Genomic DNA, 25,510 nt, shown 5'->3' with positions numbered 1-25,510 from the left:
GTCGTGAACTCGGCCGAGTTTCACGATGGCGTCGGAGGCCGCTCCTCGCACCCTATTCACCCCCCTCCCACAGGGGGCTAGGAGCGGCGTGCCGTAAATCTCGGCCACCAGGCCTTGACGCTGGCATCAAGGCCCAGCGCGCCGAGAATGACGTGGCCGGCGTGCCTGATGACGTCAGCCGCGCATGCGCAGGTTGGCCGGCTCCAACCCGCGCATGGCCGGTTGCTGTCTTCCCCTCCGCAGCCCCGCAAGACGTGGCGGCTTGATCTTGCGGGGCGGCGGAGTGGAAAGAGTGCGTCCCTTGGAGACGCCGGCCCGACGATCGGTGAGGACCGATAGCGGGCCAGTCCCCTCCCGGTCCCCTCTCCGCCCCCCACAAGCCTTTGGCGCCATGTTCACAACGGCAGCGACCAGGTGTGGTTGCCGCTGGCGTGAACAGGCCGGGAACGTCAGGCCATCGGCCCAATGGGCCAGAGAATCGCCGGTCACCGTGAAAACCGGCAAGCGGTGATTCTCCGAGCAGGGGGGTGGGAGAATCGCGGGGGGTGCCAGGGCGGCGTGTCGTGATTCGCCCGGCCCTCCCGTGATTCTCCTACCCGGCGTGGGGAGCGGAGAATCGCGTCCAATGAGTTGCATGGCCTCCTTCTGTTCTGTAACTATTCTGCAATTCTGTTTCTCCTAAAACTAAATGCAAATTTATATTTAACCTCTAAGGATTAGTAATAGCCGTCTCTATACAAAAATGATGAAAACATTTTGTTCACATTAGTCAATTGGGAAAAAACAACACCATTGCTTTCTACTAACTGAAAGGATGCGTTAAAATATTTGTATTAAATAACAAGAGCTTCATTTACATTATTCTAAAATAATGGCCATCATTTTTTTTCGCACTGTAGTGCACTTTGGCCGTTATTAAGATTAGATAGGTTACTTTGTCACAAGTATGCGACCAGTGTGAAGAAAGCTAACATGTTTGGACAATAAAGCTGCATTTGACTGATCACTGCTTTGAAAGATCACTGAATAAAACAAGGCTGCAATGCACCAGCAAATTCATTTAGGACATTTATGTACTGAAGTTAATGGCCCATCGATTTCTTGATACACCTCCCTAGTAATTTGCTGTTATTACAGCATTATTTATATCCAAAATTATTTTGTATTAAAAGCAAAGATGCACATTATGCAACACTTACAGCTCGAGAATGCCAGAGGGCAGGAATGATGATCCATAGGAAAGTCATGGAGCTGAAGATAGCATTCAGCGTTGATGGTTAACCTAATATGACAAATGTAAAAGGAAAAAAAAAGAATAAGATCAACTTTGTCTAAACTAAGTTAATGTTAATTTTACTGATTTGAAATACGCCTGAATGAAAATGTTATTTTGTTAAATTGACCGGGTCAGTACTGTAAGCAGCAATGTTTAATTTAGAAACTTTCCACAGAATACAACCCGCATTTCAGGACTTTTAAAACAGTGATTATTGTTACAAAACAGCCATCTTAGAGCCATTATGACAATAACCTATTGAATATATTTGGTTCATATAGTTTATATAGAATGAGAAGGTATTATACATAAATAACAATAGATTTACTAATAGGGCTGGATTTTAGAGTTTTTGGGAGGATGAGGGAAGTGGACACAGAAAGTGTGTAGTCTGCTCACTCCCACCCCTGCTGTCTCAGCTCAGTGAATCAAGTGTCAGACGACCAATTAGCAGTCGCTCGGCAGGAAGGTGGCCAATCAGTAGCACAAAATGGGGGCTCCATGCCCAATTGCGAGTCTAAGCCGGGCCGTCATGTGGCAGATTGGTTGTGCTGTGAAGCGGAAGTCTGTCATAGCTACGAGTTTAAAGGACCCCTGATCGCTCAACCTTGCTTTTTTTTGCTGAGGGGGGCTTAAAAAGGTTACTGAATGCAGTCCAGAAACATATAGGCAGCCAACTCCATCACAAGCTACTTATAAAATTTGTCCGGAAAGGCATCCGGCCCCAGCGCCTTTACCGACTGCATCATTCCAATACACTCCATTACCTCTTAACGGCTCTCCCAAGTGCCTGCCTCTTCCCCTGCTCCAGCTCCAAGAAGTCCAATCCACCAAAATAGCAACCTATATGAGTGTCCTCCCCCTTGGCTCGGCCCAATACAGCCCCTCATAGAACATAGAATATACAGAGCATAAGGAGGCCACTCAGCCCATCGAGTCCACACCAACCCACTTAAGCCCTCACTTCCACCCCATCTCTACAACCCAACAACCCCCCCTAATCTTTTTTGGTCACTTAGGGTAATTTATCATGGTCAATCCACCTAATCTGCACGTCTTTAGACTGTAGAAGGAAACCGGAGCACCCGGAGGAAACCCACGCAGACATGGGAGAACGTGCAGACTCCACACAGTGACCCAGCTGGGAATCGAACCTGGGACCCTGGCGCTGTGAAGTCACAGTGCTATCACTTGTGCTACTGTGCTGCCTGGCATAAGAGTTCATAAAAGGTCTTCAACTCATTTATTCTCCCCGGGTACGACACTATGTTCCCCTTTCCGCCTTCACCTGAAAAATTTCCCTCGACTCTGCCTGTCGCCACAGTTAGTGGACCAACATGCGACCTGCCTTCTCCCCATAGTCATACTGCACCCCCTCGCCTGCCGTAGTTGACCGACCAGCCTAGTCATCGTCAGATGCTTAAACTGTTCCTGCAACTTCTTTCCACCAACAACGCACCTGCCATAGTTTGTGGGTGCCACCAAATACCTCCTATCCACGTGCACTATCTCGTCTCAGCAGTCGCTGATGCTCCTCCCTCCTCATCCTACCCTTATAGGCCTTGAACAAAATAATTTCCCTCCTGGCCCACCACTTTCAAAGCCTCCCAAAATGTGGCTTCCGATACCTCTCCCTTCTGATTCAGCTCAACAATAATTCTTAATTGCCGCCATCACGTTCCCACAGAACTCCTTGTCGGCCAAAAGCCCCGAATCCAACCTCCACCCTGGTCTCTGTACGTTACCTGAATGAGGTTTCATATCTAGAAAGTGCAGAACATGGTCTGAAATTACTATTCCCGCCTACTTTGCTCCTTCTCCCCCCCCCATCAGTACCGCCTGGCTCACCACAAAAAAGTCAATCCTGGAATAAACCTGAAACACATGCAAAAAGAAGGGATTCGCACTCTCTCCTGGGTGTCCAAACCTCCACAGATCCACCATCACCATCCTCTCCATGAACCCTCCCAGCTTTCGTGCCAGTCTTGACCACCCCATCGATTTGGGCTCGACATATCCACCCTCAGCTTCAATACATAATTGAAATCTCTCCCATAATCAGCTGGTGAGAGTCCAAGTCTGGGGTCACCCCAAAACCCTCTTCATTAATCAGGCATCATCCCAATTGGGTGCATACACTTTCACCAACACCCCCGGAGTCCCCACTAGCACCCACACGCTGTCACAAGCATCCCCTTGGGTCCCACACTTCCCTGGTCCCCGTAAACACCATTTTCTTGCTCAACAATATGGCAACCCGCCTCGTCTTCATGTCAAATCCCAAGTGGAACAGGGCAGCATGGTGGCGCAGTAGGTTAGCCCTGCTGCCTCTTGGCGCCGAGGTCCCAGGTTTCTGGGTCACTGTCAGTGTGGCGTTTGCACATTCTCCCTGTGTTTGCCTGCTTTTCACCCCCACAACCCAAAGATGTGCAGGCTAGGTGGATTGGCCACACTAAATTGCACCTTAATTGGAAAAAATGAATTGGGTAATCTAAATTTTTTTTTAAACCCAAGTGGAACACTTGCCCCACTAACCCCTTCCTGAACCTCATCTGTTCTTTCACCTGGAGGTGCATCTCTTGCACGAAAATCACCTCTGCGCTCAAATTCTTCCAAGCGCGCTCGGGGTGGTTTAAACAGCCCATTTCGCCCGCGAACACTCCAAGTCATGATTCTCTCCAGAGGCTTCCACCTCCTCACCTTCCTAGAGTCAGCCATCATCACCCTTAGACTCCGCCCCCCCATTCCCACTCCGAATCGGGCACACCCAAGATGGCCCTCCGCCTTGCCCATGACCAAACACATCCACTGTAACTGCCACGTCACCTCCCCCCCCCCCACCACACATACTGGATAACCACTGCAGCCCCCCTCCCCCACTAGCATGGTGACGCCAACTTGAAGGCCCCCACAAATATCCACCATACCACCTCTTGAGTACAAAAGTACAAGAAAAACAAAATAAAACAATACGAAAAATACATAAACACAACTCCCCCCCCCCCGCCAAAAACCCAAACGTTTGCAGAAATAATACTGCCACTGAAGATTTCACTCCAGCGCTCCCCCAGCTTATGTTCCTTAATAAAGCCATTTGCTTCCTCTGGCGTCCCAAAGAAATATTCCTGAACCTCAAAAGTTACCCAATGTCTGGCTGTGTACAGGATCCCAAACCAAATCTGGTGCTGATACAGCACTCCTTTGGCCTTGTTGAACCCTGCCCATCTCCATTAGATTTCCACTCTAATGTCTTGATAGAACTTGTGCATACACACAATCACCGCCCATGGTGGCCCCCTGCTCTTGGCCTCTGCTTCAGGGACCTATGGGCTCAATCCACATCCAGGGCCTTGTCCAGCACCTTCTCTTCCACCAACCTAGCCGGTATCCTCGCGACATAGCTCGTTGCACTCGTTACCTCCACTCCCTCCAGAAGGTACACAATCCTCAGATTTTGCTGCCTGGACCTGTTTTCCTGGTCCTCCACCTTTGCTCGCAGCGCCTTACTCATGGACCCCAGGATCATCATCTCTGCCTCCAATTACACAATCTGATCACTCTGGTCAGACACCACCTTCTCCACCTCCTGGATCATTGCCCCCTGCACCTAGAGGCTCTTCTCCATCCATTCCAAGGTCGTGCGAAGAGGTGCCACTTCCCCCTCAATCGCTTTGACCAGTCAGTCTGTATTTCCTTAAACTGCTGCCGAAATTCATCCCTAATGAAGCTCATCAACTGCTCCATTTACAGCTTTCCAGTCGACAACGAACCTTCTCCCTCCACCATTTTTCGAATTGGTGATGTGCCAAGGGTCTCCTCCAACTCTTTGCCAAGGGCTCTCACTGTCTACTGTCGAGGTTGGCAGCCTGTAGACATGCCCATCCAAGGGAGAACTTATCCCCTTCCAGTCTCCACACAGGTTTTCCGCCAATGTTCCCCAAAGTTCGGATAAACGGGGCCAAAATTAACACCCTCAGGCAAGAGCCGCCCTGTGTGCGGCCACTCACTCCATGGCCACTATTGGAAGTAGCTCCCAACTTTCCTTGATGGACTTCATGTCTTGGTTGTTACATTTGTTACAAAAGGTGCCAAAGTCATTGGTGCTCCAGACGATCAAGCACTATTCAAGATAGCCAGTCATCTATTCTTCGATCACTGCAGGCAAGCAATCAAAGGATTTTTCTGTTTGTCCAAATGGAGATAAACTTTCTTAAGCAGCAATTATAGAATCGTAGAAAGCTTACAGCACTTTGGCCACTTGGCTCATTGTGTTGGCGGCGACCAATAAATGAGTCACCAAACTAATCCCACTTTCCAACATGTAGCCTTGCAGGTTACGGCACTTGAGACCATTTCAGCCCAAGAACATAAACAGGACAGCCCGTGACAATGCCCTGCACATGCAGCTGCTGGTCTCTCATCAACCTCCTTCTTATCTGACCTTACTTATCGCTATTCTTTGCAACTTCAAGCATTTCATAGAATTACAGAATTGTTCACTACAGAAAGAAAGTTTCAGCCCATTGAGTCTGCGTTGGCTCTTTCAAACAGCAATCCAATTATTCCCATTCCCCTGAATTTCCCCACTGTCACCAGACTCCTAAATGACCCTCTTATTGACTGACCTCATTAACACTACACCGTGTATGCTTCAACCGATGCCAATGCGTATGTAGTTATATTGTATATCTTGTGTTGCCCTATTATGTATTCTCATGTATTTTCTTGAATTTTGTTTAATTCCCTTTTCTAATGATCTGTTGAGCTGCTTGCAGAAAAATACTTTTCAATGTACCTCGGTACACGTGACAATAAACAAATCCAATCCAATCCAATCCAATCCAATTTTTCCTATATTCCTCCAATTGTTCTTCTTTAAACATTTCTTCAATTCTCCTCCAAGGTTACTATTGAACCTGATTCCACTACCTGACTAGGAAGTGCATCCATATCCGAACTACTTGAAATGGACTGGAAGTTGGACAGAAAAGTGGCAAATGGAATTCATTTCTGAGAAGTGTGAGGTCAAACAAGGTAAAGGAATACCTATCAAATGTGAGGATACTGAGATCTGCAGAGGCAGTGAAAGATCTTGGAGTAAATGTCCACATGCCGACAGATTTTTGTCGTTAGGAGGAGAGGTTGATAATGTGGTTAAGATGGCATATGGAATCCCTTTGTTTGTTAGCCAAGGCATGGGGCGTGATCCACCGGCCGCGTTGCATTCTCACTTGAGCACAGTGCAGCCAGTGAATGCTGGGAGAGCCCTTTCATGGACTTCCTCGCAGTCTTCGCACCTTGCAGGATTCACCCAAGTCCTATTAGGTGTTGGAATATGAAAGATGGCTACAAGGGGCATGACCAAACGATTCGCCCCAAAGCCGGCTGAGGCAAACATACCCGGTATCCATCCGCAACGCAGGATTCTTTGGCCTCCCCAGCGAGGCCGCAGCCGGGTGCCATTCAGCACTGCTGACTTGGACCAGGCGGAATGGCACCCGGGGGGGGGGGGGGGGGGGGGGGGGGGTTTGGGGGGGGGGGGTCCCAGGCCATCGGAGACCTCAGGTGGTCAGGGTAAGTGCAGGGTGGCTCTCCGGCCCTCCCCCTGGAACATGGGCACCTTGGCAGGAGCACTGCCCGGGTTCCAGGATGGCAGTGCAAGGGTGCCCGAGTCCGAGGGTGGCACCACCAAGGGCCAGGGGCGAGGAGGGCCACACCCAAAAAAAAAGGGTGGAGGGTGGAATTGAAGGGTGCAGGTGTGCAGGGCAGGAAGGTAGGGCCTCTAGGAGGTTGGAAGCTTGATGAGTGGGGATCCTGGAAGGGAGAGGGTGTTGTTAGGGGATTGGGGGGCCTGAAGAGGGGGGGGCCCCCAGGGACCTGTTCTTTTGGAGGGTTGGTACAGACTCGATGGACCGAATTGCCTCCCTTTGCACTGTAGGGATTCTATGGGGAGTTTTCCCACTCATGTCCTTTCGCTAAAGTTTGGCTAAATGCCCTGGCATTAAAGTGTTGGTTAAATGTATTTCATTGCTGTGGACCTGTCTGGTGCGACTGTAGACCCAGTTCCATTTTCACTTTACCTTAGTGGCAATCCTTGGGTAATAGTAGTTCTTCCTCTTTTCAGGCCTTTAGGGTGTCTATACCAGTGATGATGCACTTGTGAATATGTGTCTCAGCAGGGTTACACTATATTTAATTTATGGACCATACTCAAGGCCAAAAAGGTTCATTCTGCTTTTCATGGAACCAGTTTTGGTGTGTTGCCAGATTTGGGTCAATTAACCGGGGCCGGAAAGAAGTGGAACTGGTCATTGCTTCAGCATTCTACTTTCCTCACTGCGCAAAATTTGTGCCTATTTGAAAATATTCGTGATCAGGAACTTCATTAAAATCTTTAATAAATGTAAAACTGAAAAATGGATCATTGGTGCTTATTGGCTCGATTCTGTTAAATTTACGATCCACAATTTCATACAGGTGTACCTGTCACTTTGAGTGGCCAGCTACTGCTCGTGGACAGAAATGGTTCAACGTATTTCTAAAGCAAAATAAAAGTGATGGAAACTGTTTACCTGACACAGAAAGTAATGGCTGCAATCAGGGAACGCATGAATACTTTCACCTCACGGTAGCATGGTGGTTAGCATCAATGCTTCACAGCTCCAGGGTCCCAGGTTCAATTCCCGGCTGGGTCACTGTCTGTGTGGAGTCTGCACGTCCTCCCCGTGTGTGCGTGGGTTTCCTCCGGGTGCTCCGGTTTCCTCCCACAGTCCAAAGATGTGCGGGTTAGGTGGATTGGTCATGCTAAATTGCCCGTAGTGTAAGGTTAATGGGGGGATTGTTGGGTTACGGGTATACGGGTTACGTGGGTTTAAGTAGGGTGATCATTGCTCGGCACAACATCGAGGGCCGAAGGGCCTGTTCTGTGCTGTACTGGTCTATGTTCTATTAGAAGTTATGTGGCTTGTGGTTTTACAGGCATATTGGTAATCGAGTTGCTGCATTTAAAAAAAAACAATATTTCATCATCAACAAGAACTGAAATCATTTGCAAAATAAAGCCCACAGAGTTTTGTGACCAGTTGCAATTTTCTCAAATCTTCCTGAAAACCTTCTATCAATTTTTTGCATTTTGTAGATAGGGTTTTGAGAGGGTGTTTGTTTATTCTGAAGAATTTCAGGATTGAAATTGGGATGATACCCCTCACATTAATTCCCCGGTGAGTGACACTTCATAAAATAAACCCTTGACTTAAAAATTAATACTTAAAGTAATGTTGTTGGCAAGCATTTTAGTACAAAAATAGATTATCAATATATTTGTAGAACCATAAGTCAATTGTCTGCGAACAGATTCTGCACAACTCCGAATAGACACCAGTTTACAACCGCAATGACACATCAAATTTTTTAAGTCCTAAGCTTTTTTGTCAACTCCTGAGATCTTCATTTTATCGGGAAGGAACTGGAACTGTAGCAGCAACTTAAGGCAGAAGGTTTAGCCCAGAGGGTTGTGGGAATCTGGAAAGCACTACATGTGAGTGTAGTTGAGGCAGGAAACTTCACAAAAATGTACTTTTGTCAGTGCAGGTTTGATGGGTTGAAAGGCCCCTTCTGTACCGCATGATTCTATGATCTATTTCCAGCTAATTCCACCACAAATAAGCATTCCATCCAACTGTCTTACCTTAATGTATATAATATTTTTCCATCATTCCTGATTCGTAGCAGTCGATTGGGAGTTGTTATCCAGTGAGCATCCGATTTTCTTGAGTTTCGGAAAAATGTGTCTGGGATCCAGATTTTGCCGACCATGTTACTATTTAGCATGAGAATCTTCATAGTACCATTAAATTTCAGTCTGCTATCATACCAAGACTGTGCAAAAAATATGTCAATGGTATATTCCTGAAAATGAATCAAATATTTACATTTATATATTCCACATATTTCAAACTTTCCATGATCAAACCTTGAGCTGCATTTGCTGGAGCAATCTATAAATAAGTCGTATCATTTTTGTGTGCTTTGCTATTTCCCAGATTTCCATAAATTAGTAACTTCAGCACATTAATAAAATGCCATGGCCAAGTCTTCTACACAGAATTGTTTTCTGCATTGAAGATAACTTGAGAGTTATCGAGACGAAAATGTTCTGAGCAATAAACCTGATATTTCGCTTGTTTACAAATATATTTAACCAATAAATGGAAACTATTCTTAAAAATCATTCCAAAGGGAATGGAAAGCCTATATTGAGTTCCATGAATGCAAATAAAAAGTGCAATGGCAATTTTAATATTCTCTTCAGAAATATGGGAAACATTGAACATGGTCAAATGATCGGACTCTACTTACAACAAAACGCTTGTGAATTAATGTTAGTGTATGAGGTAACTTGGAGAAACATAAGACTTGCATAAATCTGATGCAACAAGAGGAACAGCAGATTTGGAAATGCGTCCTGTTTGATGGTGGATCTCTTGTGAAGCTGAGGACACAGAAAGCAGGAATTTTCAACACATTTTCTGTATATCAGCACTCTGTGATTTCACCTAGCTATGATGGCGACATGACAATGTCCCACTACCTATTCAGTTTCTCTTCCTGTTCATTGACTAGTTTCTAAATCTGAGCTTGCAACAAGCATGGTAGCCTTCTGAAGGTCAGAGAAATAAGTTTTCTGTAAATTATTAATGTTTTTTATGCTAATTGATCTGCTTTTCAGACCATTTTCGGGATTACACATCTAGTTGTCAATAGGCAGTAGGTTAAAAATCTCGGATCTATAAATGTTTAAACATTTAAACAAATGAAAGTGTACACGGATGGCTGCAGTGCAGTCTGCTTAAATAGTTGTGCCCATTACAGCCAGAAAGGAAGCCAAACCCCAGAGATCTCCATCAGTTTTCAGGGGTTGGAGTGACTGCAGCTGAGCTTTAACGATGTCCCCTGAAAATATTTCTAATGTCTCTAGGACTTTGCAGTTGGTCTAAATTCAATGTTTAATTAATAACAGACACAGCTATGCATTTCAATGAACAGCAGCACTGCTATTTCATGGGTGCAAAGATTGTATTACATTTAAACCTATTGATGCTGGAATTTCACAGCGCAATACAATAGACAGGCAAATGGAGTGCGATATACTAAGCTAAAGCAATGTACAATTAGGAAACATAATGGTCTTCAGATCCCTATCATCCATAACAGTTAATCCATCTTTTATAAGCATGTATAACGTATAAGGGGTTCAAGCAGTTGTGGAAAGTTTCCAATTATTCTTTTCCATAATGGTCACAAATGGATTCCTACTGGTCTTTCACTATTTTTATCAATCAAGGGGACTAGGCCTAGAATCCCTCAAACTAAGAATATCTAACTGAAGCATGCAACTTTTTAAAGAGGCTTGGCAGGGTATATGCCAGGGGAGTGTTTCCGCTGGTTGGGGAACCTAGAACGAGGAACCACAGTCTCAGAATAATGGGTTGGCTATTTAGGACTTAGTGAGGAGAAATCCTCTCACTCAAAAATTACAAATCTTTGAAATACGTTATCCAAGGGGGCAGTGGCATTCAGTCATTGGGTACAATCAAGACTGAAGTCAACAAATTTTGGGTACTGTGAAAATCAAGGGATATGGGGGTAGTTCTGGAAGGTGGGTTGAAGGTATAAGGTTGGCCATATTGAATGATGGAGCAGGTTCACAAGATTGAATGGTTTACTCCTGCTCCTGGGCGTGATTCTCCCAGCACCGCGTAGAGCCGGAGAACTGCCGCAACCGCCCCGCGTCAGCACGCTATTCTCCGAGGTGCGGAGAATCGGTGCCATTTGTGCCGGCGCGTTTGGCTCAGCGTCGGTCGCGGGCTGCTGTATGTGGCGGGGCCGCCGATTCTCCGGCCCAGACGGGCCGAGCGGCCGCACAGAAAAAGCAGAGGCACACGGGCGCCGTCCACACCTGGTGCGCTGCCGGCGGGAACACTGCATGAAGGGGCGGCCTGTGGGGGGGGGGGGGGGGTAGGGGGGCTCCGTCCCCGGGGGGGGCTCCGATGGGGTCTGGCCCACGATCGGGGCCCACCGATTGGCGGGCCGGCCACTACCCCCCCCGGCCCTGCTTTGTTGTGTGTTCGGCCCCAGAACCCCCGTGCCACGCGGGTTGGCGCCGCCCCCAGTGCACGCCAGGAAGTAAGGCTGGAGCGGCATGAACTGCTCCAGCGCCGTGCTGGCCCCCTGTAAACTCAATCATCCGTGTTGAACAGTTTCTGATCTCTTCTGCACCACTGCAAAAAGTGTTGTCTGTAAGGAAAACATATATTTGGGGGCCAACACCAAAATACAATCTTATGCCTCTTGTAGTTGCAACAGAATAATTTTGGGAAAAGACCTGGGATTACAGGTTATGTGACTATATAAAATGTTGTGAAGCACTCATCTGTAGGTATTGGGGGGGCGATTCACCGAGCCCCGTGCCGGGCTGGAGAACTGGAGCAACCAGGCCACGATGCCCCGAAGCCAATGCGCGATTCTCCGAGGTGCGGAGAATCGGCGCCATTTGTGCCGATGCGTTTGGCGTGGTGACGGTCACGGGCTGCTGTATGTGGCGGGGCCGTCGATTCTCCAGCCCAGACGGGCTGAGCGGCCGCACGGAAAAAGCAGAGTCACGCGGGCGTCGTCCACACCTGGTCGCTGCCGGTGGGAACACTGCGGGAAGGGTCAGGGGGACGGCCTGTGGATGGGGGGGGGGGCTCCATCCCCGGGGGGTCCTCCGATGGTGTCTGGCCCGCGATCGGGGCCCACCGATCGGCGGGCAGGCCTCTCTGTCGGCGGGCCTCCCCCGGCAATGTTATATCCCTGCGCCATTTTTGTACGCGGCGGCCTGGGGGAGGACGTCCACTGCGCATGCGCTAGTTGGTGCCTGCCCAATTGCGCATGCACGGGACCCAAGGCGCCGGGTCTTTTACGCGGTGCGGGTCCCCGACACCGCGCCGAGGCCCCGCCCCGTAAGTTGCGCCACGCCCCTGCCAGCCCCACGGAGGCCCTAGAATGGGGTCTGGGAACGGGCGGCGATGCCGGAGTAAAATTTTTACTCCGGCGTCGGCACTTAGACTCACGTTGGGAGAATCCTGCCCCTAAAGTCCCACAGTACAATCTTTATCCTCAACACTGTCCTTAATATCCTCATTCTTAAGTCTAAACGCCCTTGAATACAGCTTTTAAAAGAAAATCAAAGACTACTATGTTGTATAATGTGACAAAAAAATTGCACTGATCAATGGTGAAGTCGCTTGATCGACCTGGAAAAGACACAATTCTGTTGGGATTAGAATAATTTGATTTGACTTGATTTGATTTATTGTCACATGTACCGGAGTATAGTGAAAAGTATTTTTCTGCAGCCGAGGGAACGTATACAGTATATAGTACATGTAGATGTACATAGTAGGCAAAAGAATAATCAACAGAGAACATTGACAAATGGTACATCGGCAAACAGTGATTGGTTACACTGCGGAACAAAGCAAATACATGAGCAAGAGCAGCATAGGGCATTGAGAATAGTTCTTATAGGGAACAGATCAGTCCGAGGGGGAGTCGTTGAGGAGTCTTGTGGCTGTGGGGAAGAAGCTGTTCCTATGTCTGGATGTGCGGGTCTTCAGATTTCTGTACCTTCTGCCTGATGGAAGGGTCTGGAAGAAGGCAATGCCTGGTGGGAGGGGTCTCTGATAATGCTGTCTGCCTTCCTGAGGCAGCAGGAGGTTTGGACAGAATCAATGTGAGGGTGGCAAGCTTGTGTGATGCGTTGGGCTGTTCACCACACTGCAGTTTCTTGCGATCTTGGATCGAGCAGTTGCCAAACCAGGCTGTGATGCAGCCTGATAGGATGCTCTCTATTGCACATCTGTAGAAGTTTGTGAGAGTCGATGCAGACATGACAAATTTCTTTAGCTTCCGTAGGAAGTAGAGACGTTGTTGGGCTTTCTTGACTGTTGAATCAACGTGAGTGGACCAGGACAGACAGGTGACGATGACCCCCAAGAACCTAAAGCTATCAACCATCTACACTTCGGAGCCATTGATGCAGACGGGGGGGGGGGGGGGGGGTGTGCCGTGCTACTCTTCCTGAAGTCGATGATCAGTTCCTTGGTCTTTCCGACATTTAGAGAGAGGTTGTTTTCGATACACCATGCAACAAGTGATCATCTCCCTCCTGTAGTCTGATGCATTATTGTTTGAGATATGGCCCACCACAGTCATATCATCCGCAAACTTACAGATTGAGTTGGAGTTAAATCTTGCCACACAGTTGTGTGTGTATAGGGACTACATATACAGCCATATTCTTTGAGGGAAGGGGGTGGGGGGGGGCGGGGGAGTGAACTTGTGCTCGGCATTCTACAGCAAAAAAAGCATGCCTATGGTAATTGAGAAACCATGCCAGACATTTTTATTTCCAACAAGTCTGAGAACTATTTACATCTTACATTCAAGTTGGCAAACAACATACATTTCTGAATTGAATGCTCTTTTTCTCCAAATTGAACAGAATATTTCTGTAGATTATGACATTCAAAATAATCCAAAAAAGTGTTTGGAATGGGATCTTGCAGATGTCCACAAAATGTACACAACAGAAGTGTCAGATTTTACAAATGGTTAGGACAGGTTCGTAAATACAAGGATAGATTTGACATTACATCAATGAGATAATATAAATGACAAAATTATCCAACATCACAAAATATGTTTTGCCTCATATTTTCGTCTTATCTAAAACAGATCAAATGCCCTTTTACCAACTTTTATCCAACAACTCAGGAATGCACACAATACTGCAAAAGAAACCTCAAAAATATCCTTTAACATTGAATTTTAAAAAAGGAGTCTTTAAACAATCTAAACATTATAAATGACAAGGATTTTGTTAAGTCAGCTATGAACAAGCACCATAGTTCTGTGAAATCATTGATGATCAAATTTCCCGTAAAATTCCCGTACCAGCCTCCCCGAACGGGCGCCGGAATGTGGCGACTAGGGGCTTTTCACAGTAACTTCATTTGAAGCCTACATGTGACAATAAGCGATTTTCATTTCATTTTTCATTTCATTTAAAAAGGCTATTTTTTCTCATTATATAATTTCAGCGGGAGCTTTTTGGCTTGACCGAGTTGTATTCAACACATAAGATGCTACATGATTTAGGTAAAATGAGATTATTCCTGTACACTTAGAGCACAGGATGGAAATGCAGATAAAATAAAGTTGCAGGCTGAAATTTTCCGGCCGTTCCCCCAGCGGGAACTTCTGTCCCACGGGCAGTGACACCCCGACAGCGGAGATTGCAAACAATGGGGAAACCCGTTGACAGCAGTGGCTCCAGAAGACTCCACTGACCGTCAATGGTGGGCCTCCTCCACAAAACATGCGAGGGGCAATGCTTTGCACATATATTCAGTTAGGTGCACGGATAACAAATAAATCTTTTAAAATGCTAGGTTTTACAAATGGTATGACACACCCATGTCAAAGAGTTTGTATTGCAGGAATGAATTTTCAGAAGAGAAAATAACATGTCCCAGCCTGTATTGCTTGATTCAATTATAGCACTCTTGTCTGGGAACAAAAAAGTCAATTCCACTCTGAAACACGAGTATATATCGAATTGTTCTGATGAGTGGCCATTGACTAAAAATGTGATTTCAACTCTCTCTACGCAGACCCAGCGTGACAGGGGGACTGGGAGCCTGGATGATCAACCAGTTTCTGGCTCCTCACAGGAAGGCAGGCAAGTCAAACTGGTCCCCATGGCGATGGTTCAGCTGTAGCTGCCGTCATCTGGAAGCGCCTCTCAGGAAAATTCTGAGTGGGGCAACCTGTCCTCCACCACTGGCACAGTCACCTTCTGATGATAGGGTGACAGAAGATCCTGCTATCACTCTGCACTTTGAGTGTTTTATTATGTTAAAGCTGATATATAAATTTGTTGTTGTTGTCCTGTTGCTCTGCAGCAAGCGGAGAGCAAAAGATGCACAGATGATGCAGCAAGGATACAAAAAGCACAAACAAAAAGTCTCTCACAACGCAACTGAGAGCAGTGGTGTTGCAGCATTGCTGCCTGACACACGTTCCTGTTCAGCAGGCTTCCCCGCAAAGACTGTCAATTGCAGCACTGAAATGAGAATTCCTTGTGAGTTTTCCAACTATTGCTTTGTTCTACAACTGTCAAAAAGTAATCATGGCATACTTTAACACATTTATTGAATGGTTGCAGACAGCAATAAGGATGTAATTAAGGGATCTCTCCCATTCTCAATGTTCTCTACCTACATAGATCAGTGGGTGAGAGACGAGCATGTGCACATTGGCACAGATACACCCAGTTGGCACTCATACTAAATTATACTCTGTGCCACCTGCAAAAGGTACAACAGATGCTGCCTCTAAAACAAAATAGCCCATAAAATTCCAGCAATGGAGATGCTTTAAAGCACATCAGGATTAGTTACAAATATAAGGGAGCAATTTCATGATATTTATTCAAAGTGTCATCCCGGGGATAAAATGTTGGGGAAATCCCCTTGGCAAGAGATGTCCTCGTGTAATTCTTTTACAGTTTTTTTCCCCACGTTTCACGCCATGCTCGTGGCAGCTTGCCTCGGATTCATTCACTTACCCCATTAAAACCTAATCTTGCAATCAGTGGGGCTCCACATTTAAACGCCTCCCCAGCACTTGTTCCAAGTCCAGTTGTGGGGCTGGCTGCCAGGAAGGCAGCACCATGTGCATGGAGCAGGTGGGGCACAGAGGGCAAGGTGGGGGCAAGAGACTAAAATGAGAACCCTCAACACATGCAGCCGTGGTTCAATCCTCATATGAGTTAACATTTTACCATTAGCCTGTGCCTGCGATGAACTAACACCATGGGCGCGATACTCTGAGCCACGCGCTGGGCCGTAGAATCGCCGCAACAGCGCAATGCCAAACCGACGCCGGCGCGCGATTCTCCGAGGTGCGGAGAAACGGAGTCATTTGCGCCGTCCACACCTGGTCGCTGCCGGCGGAAACTCTATGCGAAGGGTCGGGGGCGGCCTGTGGGGGGCAGAGGGGGGCTCCATCCCCGAGAGGGTCTGGCCCGCGATCGGGGCCCACCGATCGGCAGGCCGGCCTCTCCCCCCACCCCGGGCCTACTTTGTTTACGCGGCCGGCCCCTGAACCCCCACGCCATGTTGCGTCGGGGACGGCGCGCAGAGGACGTCCCCCGCACATGCGCGGGTTGGTGCGGTCCAACTGGTGCGGCATCCATTTGGCACCGGGATGGGAGGCTGGAGCGCGTAAACCACTCCAGCGCCGTGCTGGCCCCCTATGGGGGCCAGAATCGGTAGTCCCTGTGCCTGATTCACGCCGTCGTTCACGGCGGCGCAAAAACTCTGTCTCCATTTCGTAGAATCGCGCCCCCTATTGCTTCCCTTGCAGGTCAATCAGTCAACCAGCCCAGAGCAACCTATGGATACCACAGACACGAGCAGCTCCGAGGGAGATTTCTCATAGATCAGCATCAAAGAGGTATCTCATCTGACACCCACACCCTTCACTAGCATACATGCACACACCTCGGTTGGAATAACTAATAGTTAGGTTCCGGACTCACTCACTGGTGAGCACCTGGCAGCTGAAGATCCACAGCAGGCGGAGACATGGATGTTGCAGGGTTCCAGCACTCGGAGAGAACCCAGAGCCCAGGACACCGCTGAACGCAATGCCATTGACATGCCCCTGGGTCCGGTCATCCCAGAGTTGTTGGAGTTACAAAGGCAGAGTAGCGAGCAGCAGGAAGGGATGACAGCATTGCTCCTCAGACTGCAAGGCAGACAGGGAGTCCCATTTTGTCCAAGGAGATGGTGCCATCACTCTGATGCAATGAGGCCTATATTGCGTGGATGGCATCCACAGTGGAGAACTTGCTCCAGGACAGGAACTCCATGGTGGGGGATGGCTGCTCCAGGGTTCAGCTCATAACCTCGATGGTTGAGGGCAGGGGTTCCATGGTGCAGGGCTTCAGCTGCATAGTGCTGGCTCTCATGTGAATCCATGTGTGTCAGCAGAAGAGAATGGCAGGGTTTCTGGATCTCACTCAAAGGAGTCTGATGGGCCCTGTGTGCCCAAGGAGAAGAGGATCAGTAGGAGCGGAGCCTGGGGCCTTCCACCTAGGAGACTCTTGGGCTTTCCAGCCCATATGACAACTCCCCACTCTGTGAGTGACACACCTCCATCTCTGTACATCGATGAGTGCAGCACTGAAACAGCTGTGCTGCCCGAAAGCAGGGACGGACCTGCAACGTCCCGTCCACCCAGGGAATGCCAGCTAAGGTCACCTAAGGGAACAGAGCTTAGAAATCAGCAGGCAACCTCAACGTCAGCAGTGGTATCAACTAGATGGCATGGTGACTGTGATGATATAACCACTGCAGATATGCATACTTGCAGTAGGGGGATGTATGGCTGTACCTGTAATACAGGTTCCTCCGGTAAGCCCCTGCCGGCTAGCTCCGCCCATAGGGAGCTTGTGTATAAATATGCGTGTAAGTCACTGAGATCCTATTCTACAGCTGCCGCTGGAGGAATAGCATCACACAGCAATAAAGCCTCGATTGTACAAGTCTCGAGTCTTTGTGTGCAATTGTTAGCGCCACAATTTATTGCTGTGTGATGCTATTCCTCCGGCAGCAGCTGTAGAATCAGATTGCACAGTACCGGGTCTTCTCTACTATTGACCTGAAATCCGCCTACCACCAACTCCCCATCCGTAAATCGGACCGTCCCTACACTGTCTTCGCGGCAGACGGTCGTCTGTACCAATTTCTTAGGGTTCCCTTCGGCGTCACGAATGGAGTCTCGGTATTTCAACGAGAAATGGACCGAATGGTTGACCGGTACGGACTGCAGGCCACCTTCCCGTACCTCGACAATGTCACCATCTGCGGCCATGACCAGCAGGACCATGACGCCAACCTTTCTAAATTCCTCCACACCGCATCTCTCCTTAATCTCACATACAACAAGGAGAAGTGCGTGTTCCGCACAGACCGCTTAGCCATCCTCGGCTACGTAGTCCAAAACGGACAACTGGGGCCCGACCCCGACCGCATGCGCCCCCTCATGGAGCTTCCACTCCCCCACTGCCCCTAGGCCCTCAAACGCTGCCTTGGGTTCTTTTCTTATTACGCCCAGTTGGTCCCACTATAGGCGGACAAGGCCCGCCCACTTATCCAGTCCACACATTTTCCCCTCACGACCGAGGCACAACAGGTCTTCGCCCGCATTCGATCTGACATAGCCAGGGCGGGGATGCACGCAGTAGATGAGACACTACCTTTTCAAGTAGAAAGCGACGCTTCAGATGTCGCCCTTGCCGCCACGCTGAATCAGGCAGGCAGACCCGTGGCATTCTTTTCACGAACCCTCCACGCCTCCGAGATTCGACATTCCTCTGTTCAAAAGGAGGCCCAGGCAATCGTTGAAGTGGTGCGGCACTGGAGGCATTACCTGGCCGGCAGGAGATTCACTCTCCTCACTGACCAACGGTTGGTAGCCTTCATGTTCAACAACACACAGCGGGGCAAGATCAAGAATGACAAAATCTTGCGGTGGAGAATCGAGCTCTCCACCTTTAACTACGAGATCTTGTATCGCCCCGGCAAGCTCAACGAGCCCCCAGATGCCCTCTCCCGAGGTACATGCGCCAGCGCACAAGTGAACCAGCTCCGTGCCTTGCACGAGAGCCTTTGCCATCCGGGGGTCACTCGCTTGTACCATCTAATCTAATCAAAGCCCGCAATCTGCCCTACTCCGTCCAGGAAGTACGGACAGTCACCAAAGACTGCCAGGTCTGTGCCGAGTGCAAGCCGCACTTCTACCGGCCAGATTGTGCGCGCCTGGTGAAAGCATCCCGTCCCTTTGAACGCCTCAGCGTGGATTTCAAAGGGCCCCTCCCCTCCACCGACCGCAACACCTACATCCTTAGTGTGGTCGATGAATTTTCTAGGTTCCCCTTTGCCATCCCATGTCCGGATATGACGTCTGCCACCGTCATCAAGGCCCTGAATTCCATTTTCGCTCTGTTCGGTTTCCCCGACTACATCCACAGTGACAGGGGATCCTCGTTCATGAGTGATGAGCTGCGTCATTTCCTGCTCAGCAGGGGTATCGCCTCCAGCAGGACGACCAGCTACAACCCCCAGGGAAACGGGCAGGTAGAGAGGGAGAACGGGACGGTATGGAGGGCCGTCCAGCTGGCCCTACGGTCCAGGAACCTCCCAGCCACTCGCTGGCAGCAGGTCCTCCCTGACGCGCTCCATTCCATTCGGTCACTACTGTGCACCGCAACTAACAGTACACCCCATGAACGTGTTTTTACCTTCCCTAGGAAGTCGACATCCAGGGTGTAGCTCCCGACGTGGCTCACGACTCCGGGCCCATTCCTTCTCCATAGGCATGTCCGGCACCACAAGGCGGAACCCCTGGTGGACAAAGTACGCCTACTCCACGCCAACCCTCAGTATGTCTACGTGGAGTTCCCCGACGGCCGCTAGGACACAGTCTCGCTCCAGGACCTGGCTCCCTCAGGTGCCGATCCCATGCCCACGCCCCTTTTCCCCCCCGCGCCACCCTCCTTTTCCTCGGCGCCCCCGTATTCGTCCCCACCAGGTCCATCCCTCGTCCCCCTGCCCACACTGGAGGACACGGAAGATTTTGGCTCGCTCTCGGAGTCATTCCGCCAGCAGCCAGCACCAACACCGCCAGCACCTGCACCATCGTTGCCATCACCGCCTGTGCCGACGTCGCCACCACAGCTACGCCGATCACAGCGGAACGTTCGACCGCCGATTCGGCTCAACCTGTAACCTGCTAACCGGATGTACTCTTGGTTTTCTTTGTTTGAATCCTTTTGTAAATAGATCATCCTTTGTATTATAGTTACACGTCACCCCCGCCGGACTCATTTTTTACAGGGGGTGAATGTGGTGATATAACCACTGTAGAGATGCATACTTGCAGTAGCGGGGTGTATGGCTGTACCTGTAATACAGGTTCCTCCGGTAAGCCCCTGCCGGCTAGCTCCGCCCACAGGGAGCTTGTGTATAAATATGCGTGTGAGTTACTGAGATCCTATTCTACAGCTGCCGCCGGAGGAATAGCATCACACAGCAATAAAGCCTCGATTATACATGTCTCAAGTCTTTGTATGCAATTGTTAGCACCACAGTGACACAATGGTTAGCACTGCTGTCTCACAGCGCCGAGGAGCCAGGTTTGAATCCGATCTCGGGTGACTGTGTGGAGTTTGCATTATTCTCCCCGTGTCTATGTGGGTTTCCTCTGGGTGCTCTGGTTTCCTCCCACAGTCCAAAGGCGTGCAGGTTAGGTGGATTGGCCATGATAAATTGCCCTTTAGTTTCCAAGGTGAGGTTACGGGGATGGGATGGGGGAATTGGGCCTAGGTATAGTGCTCTTTCAGAGGGTTGGTGCAGACTTGATTGGCCAAATGGCCTCCTTCTGCAATGTAGGGATTCTATGATTCTATTCTATGATTCTAGACATGGTGGGAGGGTGAGGAAGAATAAGAAACTATAGGTACCTAGTGGGCAGAGTGAACCAAGGCACAAGTAGAGAAAAGTCACAATGATGCTGTTGTTAATCCATAAATAGTCTTCACTGTTGTTTCGTGGTGTCATGTTCCGCAAACCTCTGTGCAGACTCCCACCTCCTACACTGCCGATGCAATATCTTCCCAGCAACCCCTCATCCATGGATGATTTCCCCCCCCCCCCCCCCCCCCCGCCACACATCAATGCTCAAACCACTCATGTCTGCCAGCACGGTTTAGGTATGTGGATGACAAGGGCTGAAAATGTCTGAAAATCTGTCCCCCTCACCAATAGGTGAAGAAAATTAGTAGAACCCCTGATCTCGGAGGAGGTAGCAGCAGCTGAGATGTGTCACTGTGCCTCTCTGGGCCCCTACATCACCCCGTTCAGTTGCAGGTCGCATTTAGCTCTGTGTCAGGCAGGAATCAGACGTTGCACAGAGGATAAAAGGAGCATCGTTCTGTCCTCATCATCATTCTCCTGCAGCATCCAGCTGATCATTTTAGCACCCTGCCCGTGAATGATCCGATTAGCAGGATGACCTCACGCAGACATCACTGTGGTGAGAGGATGTCAGTCTCTGTGGTCGGAGGGAGCTTCTCGCCCTAACGCTGGTTGTCCCCACACCAAGAGGCTAAGAAGGCGCCACTAGCCCTGTGCTCCATGTGGGCCCTGGACATTACCCGTGGTCCTTCCACGGCATCTTCCTCATGTTGCCTGTCTCCACATTCCTGAACCACCTCGTCATCTGAGGAGATGTGGCGCTCCAACATTGCTGCAGTGCCAGGTTGTGCAGAACACAGCACATGACAATAATGTATGACACTTTCTGGGGGCTGTATTGGAGGGCTCCCCCAGACCGGTCCAGGCACCCGCACTGCATCTTGAGCAGTCCGATCGCCTGTTCCACCGGTGCATGCGTTGATGCATGAACCTCATTGTAGCAAGTCTCAGTGGGTGTTTGGGGCCTCCGCACTTTATCAGCCACTTCCTGAGAGGGTACCCTTTGTTCCCAAAGAGTCATCCCTCCAGCTACTGCTCTCCCGCAAAAATAGCTGCGATTTGCAAGCATCCCAAAATGTATCTATCATGCAAGCTGCCTGGAAATGGGCACACCCCTGCATGTTGCACATTGTATGGTCACAGACGATCTGGATATTGAGGAAGTGGTATCCCTTGCAGTTCAGAAATGCCAGGCAATGCTGCCATGGAAAACGCAGAGTCAAGTAGGTGCAGTCAAGGACACCCTGCACTCGGGCATGCCTGCTGGCTGGCCTAATCCCGGTCAAAGTTGATGTACATGTCGACCCTCGCAAATAGCGCATCTGTGATCTTCCTTATATACTTGTTTGCGGCAGATTGCTACATGCCACACTCAAACAGAATTGAACACTGTCAATTTCCAGCTGACCACTTCAAAATCACTCAAGCATGATTGGAAAGCACTTAATTGTGTCTGAAGTGATCCAAGATCTGTCAATGAAAGACTGATGTTTATAAACATTAGGGTTAAAACACTTCAGAGTTACTCAACCGTGAAAGATGATTAATGGAGCAACGCTGAGAGCTGAGCTGTGTGGAAGCTGCCAGTCACAGCCTAGTAAGGACAATGAATGAATGGCTTGCAGCTCAAGGATCTGAGGGTGTTTAAATACAGCTGACTAGTTTTCTCTTTCCAGGATTTGAACATGGTGCTTCTTGTGTCTGAGCCAGCAGGAGTATTGCCCAGGTGAGTGTGACAACAGGAATTATTTTTACTGCCTCTGTCTGGACTGCTCTCTAGTTTCCAAACAGGGGTCCCTTTGCTGGGGAGTCTGGGGGGGGTCTCTTTATTTAGTGTGTTTTTTGGGGGGGTTCTTATTTCGGGGGTCTCTGGTGGCTCTCCTTATATAGGATTTTTTTAGGTGGCCTCTATTTATGGGGCCTGTGGGAAAGTCTCTTTACTCAGGGGGTCTATGTGAGGGGGGGGGGGGTCTAGTCACCCCTCCCCCCCTACTTGGGGGAAAGGGAGAAAGTAGGGGGCATGGGATATAGGGAAATGTGTCTGTCTGGATACAGAATTGGCTGGCCGAAAGAAGACAGCGAGTGGTAATGGATGGAAAGACCTCTGCTCTTTGTGGTTTTTATAAATGACTTGTATGGGGAAGGGGAAGGGTGGGTTAGTAAGTTTGCTGATGACACAAAGGTTGGGGAGTTGCAGATAGTGTATGTCATTATATGCAAACATGCAGCTAATGAACACATAGAATAGGACATAACCAATGAGCAGTCAGGACATTCAGGGGTGCTATCTCACTATAAAAGGGATGAGACACTCACACCCCACCTCTTTCCACAGACCAACATTGACAAAGTGAGACAGGGTGTATCCTCAACATCACACCCCAGCACGTGGCTTAGAGCAAGGCTGGTTCAGTTAGACTGAGTTACTACATTTAGATTAACAGAGAGTCAAACTCATTGCGAATTGTGCTAATAGTTCAATAAAACACATTGAACTCACTTCGGAGTCTGGAGCATCTTTTACTCAAAACTGCATCAAGTGGCAGCTTGTGTTATTCCAAATTACATAACACAACATGGTACCAGGAGTCTGTTCAATCTAGTTAGTTCAACTCAGCAAGATCCGTGACGACCAGCGAATGGATACCGGCACAATGGAAACGATTCCGGCTTCTCACCAGCTCAGGACCTCCGGCAATCTCAGTGCCAACTGGCAGATATTCAAGCAGAAATTGCAGCTGTACGTCGAAGCATTAGACCTCAATGGTTCGTCTGATGCACGGAAGATAGCTCTTTTCCTCACCACAGCGAGTTATCACGTCTTGGAAATATTCAACTCCTTTCACTTCGCCGAAGACCAGAAGACAAAGTTTTAGACCACCCTGGACAAGTTTGACAGCCACTGTGAGTTGGCCACCAACAAAATCTTCGAGCGCTACATATTCAAGCAGTGATTGCAAGGTAAAGATGAATCCTTCAACTCATATTTAACTAACCTTAGGCTGCTAGCGCAATCCTGCAACTTTGGTGATATCACTAACTCCATGATCAGAGACCAAATCGTTTCTGGAGTTCATTCTGATCCTCTAAGAGAGCAGTTACTGAAAATCAAGCATATGACCCTGCCAGTCGGAGAGCGTGCAGGCCATCTCCCGGATGCAGCGCCTCAACATTGACGAAAGTAGCCATTTCACGCGCTCTTCCCAGGGCTCGACGCATGCACGATGCGAACGGGATAAGGAAACGACCAAAACTCGCACTGCGCAGATGCAGACGTCTGAGAGGCGCACTGCGCATGTGCAATGACGCACGGAGCGGCAGGACGCCAACGTCATGGCATGTTCGAACTATGGCACTGCCCATTTAAAGAAACACTGCCCTGCAAGAGGCAGACGCTGTTTAAACTGCGGGAGGCCAGGACACTATGCAGCCCTGTGCAGATCTGCACCACCAGTCAGGATCCAGCACTCCCAATTCCGATGACGGTGCATCCAGAGTGTGCAATACGCCTACAGGATTCTGATCCCAGCAGCGCAACGGATCTAGATGATGAATGCCTGGACAACGCCTACCGTGTGGGCATTATTACAACGTGTGAATATGCCACACCAGACTCATCGATAGTCCAGTCAATCCTAGCTGTGGATTCCAAGGACGAATGGCGAGCAGTGATGAAGGTCAACCACTGTCCCATCCAGTTTCAGTTGGACACAAGTGCCTCTGCCAACCTCCTCTCACAGGCAGACTTCAGCTGCATTAAGAAGCCCCCCACAGTCCTTCCAGCTGGCTGCAAGCTCCTCGATTACGTGCGCACCTAGGGAATGGCATCATGGCACTGGCATCCTGCCATTTGCACGTATCCAACCGACACACACAAGCACGGTTACGCTTTGAAACTGTTAAGCCAGACAGGGCATCCCGACTAGGTGCACACGCCTGCAAGCAGCTGAACCTCATTCGACGGGCCTACACCACAACATCCTCCCATGTGGAATTTCAGGCCGGCATCGACGACATCCTCGCCCAGTATCCAAATGTGTTCAACGGGATGGGCATGCTGCCATATCGATAGAAGATTCTGCTACGACCTGATGCCAAGCCAATGGTTCACGCACCACAATGTGTCCCTTCTCCACTGAGAGAGCACCTGAAGGTACAATTCAAGGATCTTCAGCAAAAAGACATCATATCCAAGGTCACCAAACCGACTGACTGGGTCAGTTCGATGGTGTGCGTAAAGAAGCCTTTGGGGTACCTGCGCATCTGCATTGATCCCAAGGATCTCAATAAGAATATCATGTGGGAACACTACCCCATACCGAAGTGGGAGGAACTCATGTGTGAGATGGCACACGTACGCTTCTTCACCAAATTGGATGCATCACAGGAATTTTGGCAAATCCAGCTGGAAGAGTCCAGCAGAAGGCTCTGCACCTTCAACTCACCGTTTGGCAGATACTGCTACAATCGCATGCCATTTGGCATCATCTCGGCATCGGAGATCTTCCATCGCATCATGGAACAGAAGATGGAAGGCATTGAAGGGGTTTGTGTGTACGTGGACGACATCATCATATGGTCCACGTCC

At 49.1% G+C, this 25,510-nt stretch overlaps 1 protein-coding gene across 3 annotated transcripts in view; it reads right to left on the bottom strand.

The window, feature by feature from the left end:
- gabrg1 (gamma-aminobutyric acid type A receptor subunit gamma1) overlaps window positions 1-25,510 on the bottom strand; it is a 175,727-nt gene that overhangs the window by 46,834 nt on the left and 103,383 nt on the right. For all 3 annotated transcript variants that reach the window (XM_038791289.1, XM_038791290.1, XM_038791291.1), the window contains exons 4-5: window positions 8,964-9,184; window positions 1,200-1,282 (exon numbers count right to left, since the gene is read on the bottom strand). In XM_038791289.1, coding sequence (XP_038647217.1) covers window positions 1,200-1,282; window positions 8,964-9,184 — 304 coding nt within the window. The remainder of the gene's footprint in view (window positions 1-1,199; window positions 1,283-8,963; window positions 9,185-25,510) is intronic.

The sequence above is a fragment of the Scyliorhinus canicula genome, chromosome 3, assembly GCF_902713615.1.
Source record: "Scyliorhinus canicula chromosome 3, sScyCan1.1, whole genome shotgun sequence".
NCBI lineage: Eukaryota > Metazoa > Chordata > Chondrichthyes > Carcharhiniformes > Scyliorhinidae > Scyliorhinus > Scyliorhinus canicula.
The sequence above is the reverse complement of the archived record's forward strand: the minus strand, read 5'-3'. Positions and strand labels throughout refer to the sequence as shown.